Source organism: Achroia grisella, unplaced genomic scaffold (genome assembly GCF_030625045.1).
Source record: "Achroia grisella isolate CSIRO2021 unplaced genomic scaffold, CSIRO_AGI_Agris_v1 utg168, whole genome shotgun sequence".
NCBI lineage: Eukaryota > Metazoa > Arthropoda > Insecta > Lepidoptera > Pyralidae > Achroia > Achroia grisella.
The window spans coordinates 293,063-303,146 of NW_026712669.1; the positions used below are offsets into that span (position 1 = coordinate 293,063).

The 10,084-nt window shown below is 32.7% G+C and overlaps 1 protein-coding gene across 1 annotated transcript in view; it reads left to right on the forward strand.

Moving 5' to 3' along the window:
* Positions 1-9,767, forward strand: part of LOC131841421 (uncharacterized) — a 93,310-nt gene extending 83,543 nt beyond the window's left edge. The window contains exons 18-20 of the mRNA XM_059189740.1: positions 6,728-6,824; positions 8,007-8,221; positions 9,666-9,767. Of these exons, the coding sequence (XP_059045723.1) occupies positions 6,728-6,824; positions 8,007-8,221; positions 9,666-9,765 (412 nt within the window). The 3' untranslated portion in view covers positions 9,766-9,767. The remainder of the gene's footprint in view (positions 1-6,727; positions 6,825-8,006; positions 8,222-9,665) is intronic.
* The last annotated feature ends 317 nt before the right edge of the window (positions 9,768-10,084 follow it).

Here is a 10,084-nt window from a genome sequence, read left to right on the forward strand (position 1 = left end):
CGTTCTGAATAACAGCCATAATAGACTGTGTATGATCATACTACGTGTTTTCTTTTTCTATAACATTCAACGATTTGCTTATAAATATTGATAATAATATAGACTACCAGAGATATGAAAAAATAGATAAATGGGCTTCATCACTAAAAAATACAACTAAACATTTCAAAATAGTTCACTTGAATATAAGATCGTTGCGAAAGAATTATAACGAACTACTTCTAATGTTGGAACAATGTGAATATACTGTAGATATTATTTTATTGACAGAGATAAATATCAAACAATGTGAACTATCATTATATGAAATAGATGGATATAATACTCATGCTTATACGAGAGACATACAACGTGGAGGAGGAGTATTGATCTACTACAAAGATTATTTACATATTAATATTAATAGAATAAAAAGTAATTCGGCAGAGATTTTGCATAGTACTATAAATATAAATGCCATGAATATAAATATTATTGCTGTATATAGGCCACCAAAATCCAATAGATTGGTTTTTATTAATGAATTAAATATTCTCATAAAGCAAATACCTGAAAACCAAGATATCATCATAGTTGGAGATATGAATATAAACTTAATGGAAAATAGCTTGATTGGAGAGAAATATAAAAACATGTTGTGTGACAGCGGCCTACAAAGTGCTATCAACGAGTGCACGCGGGAAGAAATAGTGGGGGGCCGGCTTGTGTCGTCTTGTATTGACCATGTATGGGTGCGCAGCAGACATCGCATCGCCGCACACATGCTCACGTGTAAAATATCAGATCATTATATGATCGGTGTGAACTTAGAGACTGGCATTGGTTGTAGTGAACCGTGCAATAATAAACAGGTATATGTAATCAATAATGAATTAGTCAAGCAAAAATTATTAAATATTCAATGGGATAAGTTAGTAGAACTGAATTGTCCGTTACAAATTTATGAGCAGTTATATATTCTTTTCAATAATGTATATGAGGGTTCAAAAGTGTTAAAAATTAATAAGAATACAAGAAGGTCACAGCCCTGGATAGACAATAAATTATTTATTATGGTCAAACGTAGGGACGAGTTATTTAGAAGGTCAAAGTCTAATATTAAAAACATTAATTATAGATTGGAATATACGTTGTAGAAATTTAAAATAAACTTATAAATAGGGCTAAGAACATGTATCGGAAAAGGGAATTAGAAAATTGTGAAGGTGATTTAAGAAAAACATGGGCAACCATTAACAGCTGGCTGGGTAACAAGAAATCTAATTTATTCGATGATAATGAAATATATGTGTAAGGGGGTTACTGTTGAAAATATACAAATTTTGGAAAAACATTTACTAAAGAAATAGATAATATTAAACATAAATGTAATCAAAAGTTTTTATTACGTGAAAGCTATGTACAACATGCAAATGTGAGCTTTTATATACATCAGTCGATATTGTATAAATATTCTAGAAAGTCTCCAGGAGCAGATGGAATTAGAGTAATAGATTTAAAGTATATTAAAAAATAATTATCAGTTTGCCAAATTTATAAATGTAAGTTTACAGACAGGCACGTACCCAGATTTACTGAAAAAATCCATTTACGTCCATTATAATACGAATATAGTAATTATAGACCTATTGCAATTTTGTCGACTATAAATAAAATAGTAGAAAAAATATTTGTGACAAGGATTAGTGATTTTTTAGAAGGTAATAATATATTAACAGATACACAGCATGGGTTTAGAAAATCATATAGTACAGCTACAGCTATGGCAAATTTAGTGATCAAATAAATAGTCACCTAGATAATAGGAAATATGTAGCTGAGTCCTCTTTGTAGATTTCAAAAAGGCATTTCCATCTGGACCACGGACAGCTAATTGGAAGGAATGAGAGAATGTGGAATCCGTGGTCCAGTAAACGAATGGTTCTGAAATTATTTAGATAACAGAAAACTGTTCACTGTAATTAATGCTACAGCCGGTCAGGAATTTTATATAAAAAGTGGTGTGCCTACTGGTTCGGTATACGGGCCTGTTGGTTATACCATGCACGTAAATAGTATGATTAACGTAATAAATTATTGTACGACATATATGTACGCAGACGATACATGTTTGATATATGCAGATAGAGATATCGAAAGTATTGAAAAATGTATACAGTCCGACCTGGAAAACATTTTGATGTGGTCCCATGACAATGGTATATTATTGAATGTATCTAAAACTAAATGTATGCTTGACATTCTCCATATATGAAAGATATTAACAAGTCAATTAGAATAGTCGGCCACTCGTATCAATGTCTTCACAATAGTAAAATACAATGTAATTGTGAACATATCGAGATGGTGAATGAATATAAATATTTAGGGATCACAATAGACTGTAGTTTTAACTGGAAAATACATATAAACAATATATGTAATAAATTAAGATATGTTTTGTGTAAGTTCATCCAGCTTAAATATGTAGTTAGTAGGTCGATATTGTTTTCCTTTTATTGGGCATTGGCAGACGCGGTATTAAGTTATGGTCTGGCGGCGTATGGGACCTTTCGTACCTATCTTGATAAATTATATAACATACAAATACGTTTTTTGAAACACTTAGTAGATACGGAATTTAAAAAGAAATGTAAAGGAAACTACAATTTGTTATTCACAAAATGTAATATTCTCCCTATACATGAAAAAGTTACTTTACTATTGGCATTAGAACAATATCAATGCAATAAGTATAAGGTTAAAAAAACAACTGAGTATAGTATGAGACATACAACTATAAATAAGTATATTGAACCGGTGGTATGCAACTATTATGGTGAGAGAACAAGAAGGTACATTACTCCACGAATATTTAATAAAATTTATAATGAAAACGATTGTTCAAGTAAAGAAATATTTAAATTTAAATTGAAAAGATGGTTACTCGAAAAAGTGCATTAGTATAAGTTCTATATTATAGTTAAATTGTAAATTAGATATAAGTAAAAATGAGTGTCCTTATTCGCCAACAAACTGCAAAGCAGTTTGGCGATAATTGTAAAAACAAATTGTGTATATGTAATACTTATAAATAAAAAAAAAAAAAAAAAAAAAAGCAACATTCTGTCATCTTTCATTGTAATTGAAATACAGATTACAAATCAAACAGCGTGGCGCGCATTTAGATAGATAGACCGATAAATATTTTATTATCGATTACAAACACATAACGTACATGATTCAGAATAGTTAATTGTACAAATTAAAAAATGGTGGTGACTTTATGCGTTTTTTTAATTCACTTTATAATAATAATAATAATATAAAAATTATTTATTTATTTGCTTGCTACATGGTAATTTCGGATCTTACTAACTAATAAAAGTTCATGACATCCAGCACCCTGGTGGAGTATGCAAATATTGTAATGAAATCATAATTACACCACGTTTAAGTTTTACAATACCATTCGCACTGTAGGAACTAAGTTATTCTAAAACTTGTGAGCCATATATCTGTATCTGAAAGCAGGCCAGATGCGGTTAGAGCAGTGATTCCCAAAGTGGTCGAAGTATATCGACCCCCAGGGGTCTATGACAAACTGCAAGGGGCCTACGACAGCGGTTATCTTGCTGTTTTTAACACTAAACTTTACTAAAGTTAGAAATTTACAAAAATATCAATACCAGGTAAGAATGGGGGGTCTACCCAAAACCGAAAAATGTGGCAAGGAGTCTACGACACAAAAAGCAAACTATAGACCCTGAGAAAGGACATAGGCTACTTTTTAATGCGAAAAAAGGGTTTTAAGGGGTTAAAAGTGGGGATGAAAGGTTGTATGGAAGAATCGTCATTTTTGAAGCTGGAAGCTTGAAACTTATCTTTGAAGCCGTTGAATAAATACAAATATGACATTTAAAGTTTGTAAAAATGTTAACCTTAAGGGGGTAAAAAATTTAACCTAAAGGGTATTGAAGTTTGTATGGAAAATCGTTCATTTTTTTTGCCTTCCTTGGGTTAGATTATTGAATATTTTTCCTTTGTTTGGTCGAGGTCACTATAATACGCGGACGAAGTCGCGGATACAGCTAGTATTTCATAGGGGAGAAATAGAAAAAAGTTTGGGAACCTCTGGGTTAGAACCCACGCAGATTACTTTGTACAAAGTCCTACCGTAATAGACGTATACAAATTTGATTGAGTGATCTCAACATTATATCCCACAAGGTCATCTCAATCAAAACTGCATCGCGTCTCGAGCTGATTATAAAATAGATTTTTACATAAACCATATTGTTATGAAATGTTATACCGTTATGTAAACTACTACAAGGATTATTTAAAAGAGCAACACACAAGTTTCTTGCTCGTTCTTCTTGTGATGAGACAGCTTTCCGAACGAGTGGTAGATAAAAAACAAATTGTTATGACTATTCAAAAGTGCTTATATTAAGTTTATTTGAATAAATGATTTTCTATTCTATTCTATTCTACTGTATGGTATATTGAGAGAGGAACCTGTCTTTCTGATAGTTAAGATTTTTTTTAAAGATATAAAGAATTTTTTTAAAGTTGCGAGTTAGAACCCCTATAAGCACAATACTTGTTAGTTTTTTCTTGTATCAGAAAATTTTTCTAATAATAATGTCCCTGAATAATTAACACAGCGCTATCTAGTTCCGAACTAAGCATTTCTTTTTCGGACTACTCTAACGCTGTTGGCCGTAGTTAGCCTTTACAGCTTCACCGGACGATCGGAGACGAGTGCAGATGGCACTCTAAACCTGCGAAAGGTTTTATGGAGCGGCTGAAGGCCAACTCCCGCCTGACGGATACGACTTTAGTCTGAGGGCACCGCTTCGAACCTCAGCTTACGCTATCGTAATTTCGATCCCCATTTGTATCGGACTGGGAATCTATCAAAGAGACGACCGGTGACCCCGGTGTGGAACGCCAGGGCTCGCAAGGTTGCGCAGAGCAGATCTTGGGTACTAGACAACTATTAGAAATACTTAGATATTTTTTTTGTACATACATAGAAAACACTCAGACCGTTACAATCATACTTATAAACACAAATGTTTGTACCGTGTGTAGAATCGAACTCGCAACCATCGGAAATGAGGCGGTGTGCTAAATCGCTAGACTACCGAGGCCGTCAACAGAAAAATGTAGAAATAGAAATAATCTTTATTCAAATAAACTTAATATAAGCACTTTTGAATAGTCACATTTTTTTAATCTACCGCTCATTCGGAAGCAGACTCTTGTGTGTTGCACCTTTAAATAAATATTGTTTTAATTAAATTTACATTAGCAAGGATTAGGCATGCTACAATCTACATTAAAACCGCTACGCACATAAAAACTTGGTCTAATAAATTATGACAACATTTAATCAATTAGTTAGAAGTACCTACTGAAAATGACATCATAGTTGACATCATGTTCTCTCCAACATGTGACACTAGAGGGAGGGCTGCAGCCCCTGGGGCGCACCGTCTAGACACGACATAAAACTTGTATTTCACCGTTAATGTCATATGGGTCATTTCTATATGTATATATTATTTATTTATAGCTAGCTACTCGCGCCGGCTTCGGGTTTACATATATATATGTAAACCTTCCTTTTGAATCACTCTGTCTATTAAAGAAAACTGCATCAAAATCCGTAGTTTTAAAGATTTAAGCATAGATAGGGACGGACAGACAGCGAGAGTGACTTTGTTTTATACTATGTAATGATGCTTTATAGACTAACATACATATGAATGAATATTATAAAACTAATATATAGAAATATTGAAATTGTCTGTGTGTCTGACGACGGCAATCTGCCACGGTAGCGCTGATACACCACCCCTTCGGCCAGTAGTCCTCCTTCATTAAGGTGGGCAGCATGTTCGTGGGGACCCGAGCCACGAACGCTCCCGTTGTGGCTCGACTCCAGCTGCATCAACCTCATTGTCAGGTTACTCTTGGTTCGTATGCAATCGACAATGTTCTGTTCCTTATATTGTGTGGAAAGGACCACTGGACGGTAAGGATAGTGGTAAAAAATTAATAATCAAGCGGCCGAAAGTATCTTACTATATATTAATATATTGATATTAGGAATTGGTTTTAATATTTAGTGAACAAACGTAATACTACATATAATTAGTAAAAATCACGGGGTCTTACCACGTTTTATTTTGATTGAGTTCTAGCTAGTTGGTAGTTTGTATTCAAACAATTAACTTTAAAAATGTAAAGTTACAACTTTTATTTATTTATTATTTTTAATTATTAATGTTTCTTAAGGACTGTATTTTTAATATATTTTAATTTTAGTTTTAAGAGAAACTACGGTCGCTAATGGTAAAAGACATATATTTATAAATGACAAATAATAGAACAATAGTAAATGGATTTTAAATATATATAAAAAATACAATAAAAGTCTAAAAAGGTGCGTCGTGCCCAATTATCTTATTTATTTATTTATTATCACAAAAATTTGCGATAATAAATAAATAAATAAACAACTATATCAGTTAAAAGCAACACGCGAGGTTCTTGCTTGTTTTTCTTATGTCAAGACATACAAATGAGAGGTAGATTAAAAAAAACTAATGATTATTCAAAAATGTTAAATATATTTTATTTGAACAATTTTTTTTTATTCTATTTCTATTCTATTATGTGCTGCCAACGCCTGCACGTTTAGTGATAATGAAATGCCTCTTCTGACTATTCACAGAAGTAAGAATGAAAAAGTGTCAGGCGCTAAGAACGCTAAGCTGGTCTGCATCAGCGGTGGAAGTCCTCGGCAGCCCAGCACTCCTCAACTGTTGCGGGTTAGTGTACTTGTTTTTTTTTATCTAATCGAAATCGTAAACATTCCGATAAACGGACTATCTCACGGAATCACAACTTACAAAGAAGCTGTTTTACGACTGGCTGAAATGGGTTAACACAAAGATTATTTTATACAAAGTCTACCTCTGGTTATTTTATAATAATGTAAATACATGCATATCACTCTTTTTCTCAAAAGTGGCTTCTGCATTTTCTAATTAACATATTATACTGGTTAGATTATATCATATGTTAAGGTTAAGTTGCACCGGTTATAGAAAAGTTGCGAGGTAACAGATTGAGCTAGTATAGGCATGTTATGCGGAGGAACGAGGATCATGTCTTATGGAAAGTGTATAATATGAATGTGGATGGATGTAAAGGGAGGGGACGCCCTAAGAAAAGATTGATGGATTGTGTGAAAATGATATGAATAAAAGAAGAGTATGCTCAGATATGACGACCGATAGAGAACAGTGGAAGAGAATGACATACTGCGTGACCGATGGAGTGGTCAATACATTTTTTATAATTAAATTTAAAAATGAATCTGTGACATGTTTAATCATGTATAAGGTTATTTGAAAAGAAGAACTAAGTTTTTTGTAAGTTCTTAAATTTGTCATAAGATTCTACTTCGGTAGATTTGACATATCGTAAGAATCTGTCATAAATAAAAATATTTTGATTTGATTGGATTTAAAATATTATAACTAAGAGTCAATTTTTTATATTTGATATTTTGTGTTCACATAAAATCTTATTAACAAACAGTTCTTGAAAAGAGAAAGGTTTTTCGAATCGGAATATTGTTATATGTAAAATGTTGTTATATTAAATTTATTCATTTATTTAGAAAACTCAAATCACTCTGACCTCCTGCACAGTATATCAAATTAGACAATAAATAAATTTAAAAAAAAGTTTACTAGTTTATGTTATCCGACAATGTCGGATTAAGAACTAGATTAAGATATATTGTTATTTCTCATATTGTTTCATAATTTGTATTTCTTACATTGGACTGAATAAAATATTTTTCTTTCTTTCTTTCTAATGTGCTTCTGCCTAATAGACATGAATAATAATAACATGATAGAATAAGATGAATGTAGCACTATCGTAACTTCTTTATATTTCCATAGATTTAATGCTAATAATGACTATGTTTTCTGAAATAGATATTAGAAGAAACAATTCAGAAGAAGGCTCCTAAGCCGCTGTTTCAAAAGCCTCCTCCTATCAGAGACACTGAGCGCTTCCACCTCACTTTCAACATTCCAGAGGAAACAGCTGATAAAATATTCGAATACAGGACAAAATTTGTTCAGCACATGCTAACAAGCCCCATGTATGCCAACAGTGTGGTCGGGAAACCTTGGGAGGTGATTGGCAGGTGAGAGTTCTTTAACACGTTGACGGACAGTAGGAACAAGCGAAGTTCGAAAATTGACACAACCACCTTCACAACCACGTGCATAATGAATCTGCAACTCGTATAACAGGTGAAATATGAACTTCAACCTAAAAAGATATATTTCAAAACACACACACTACGTATACGCCAGTAAGTGCCCATTTGTGCTGCTATAGTCGTAGTGTCTAAAAACGACCGTTTCGTTTTGGACGGCTATAGCAGTCATGCCACATTGTGAACTTCGCTTTGACGGCTATAGCCGCAATTGTCCGTCAACGTGTTAAGATAGATGGGATTTGTTGCATCTCGTATATATATCACACACACTCACAAAGGCCCATCGCTCTCACTCGTATTTGATTATTCACCTTCCATTCCATTTTTCAAATAGCTATTAATACAAAGGGTAAACATGTAAAATGTACACAGTAATAAGTCACTCCAGTCTCTACAATACAGGCCTGCGAGCCTAGTGTCGAACTACAGTAAATTAAAATGTAAATGTGTATCATGAATAAATATTATTATTATTATATAACGAGGGTAGTTCCTCTACTTATATATAGTCTGGATTTAAAGTATAATTGTCTATTAACTCACTCCCGATAACAAAATAATAAATTTAACAACGATCAGCCAGATTTTATTCAAACAAGTTCGGTACAGAGTGAAGAACAACCTCTCGCGCTCGCCCCCAATTTAAAAGTGCCGTTTCGTAATTGCCGTTAAAATGTGATGAACCTCAAAGCAAACCGCTTGACGTTTCCAACAACGATAATAGATGGCGCTATTCTAGTAGAAACTAATCAATTGAGCCTCTTTGTTGATTCTGCGACATATATATATATTATACCTCCCTTTTATTCAAACACGCAGGCTTTAGCCAAGCATGGATGAGTTATGTGATGAAGAAAGAAATGTTCTTACTATTCGGCATGTGTTTAGTATGACGGCTTTTTGTAATAGGTCTATTGTAGAGGAGGGGAGGGTTTTTTTATATATTATATATCTCCCTTTGATGTGGTGTCATTATTATTATTATTACCATGTATTCCCTACCTCATTCATTACCTATTATTTTTTTACCTCTAAACATTGTATGATTATAATTTATTTAGTGCAGTAAAGCATCGTAATTGAATTTCGGTTGAGGGCCTCGTGACCTGTATTACAGGTTATACCTATTTCAGAAGTTGTTTGTATCGGTCTGAGTGTTTTGTATATACTTGCAAAAAAATATATCTAAATATATATATCAGTAGACTAGTGTACCCATAAAACAAGCTCTGTTTACCATGGGACTAGATGGCACTGTGTTAATTGTCCAGGGCTATTTACTACTCTTATTATTAAAAAACACCATGAACACTACAAAAATTTGTTCTGCGTTTTTCAAAGTGACATTATTTTACTATGCTTCCAGGATATCCGAACAAATAATTGATGAGCTGCTATTAAGATGCGCCAATGAAATGGAAATTGGAGACGTCATCCAACAGATATACAATCAAGAGATAAATTAATTAAAATTGTACATGTTGCTAATATCTGTTTTTCCCTTTTATTATAGTTTTTATTTAAACAACACTAAAATTACACGATTAGTTAATTTAATAATATCTTTTATTAATTTATACATTAAGTTCAATATTGCTAACTTAGACATTTCAGTCTTTGTAATGGTATTCAAGCATACACACATTATGACATGATTTTTATGGTCTGAGTAGTCTTAAATTAAAATTCATAACATATCTGTAACAGTCGCACTAAAAACACTTTAAAAACTTTCTATAATGATAAATAAGGCACTTAATCATAAGACTAGGTAGAAATACCCGA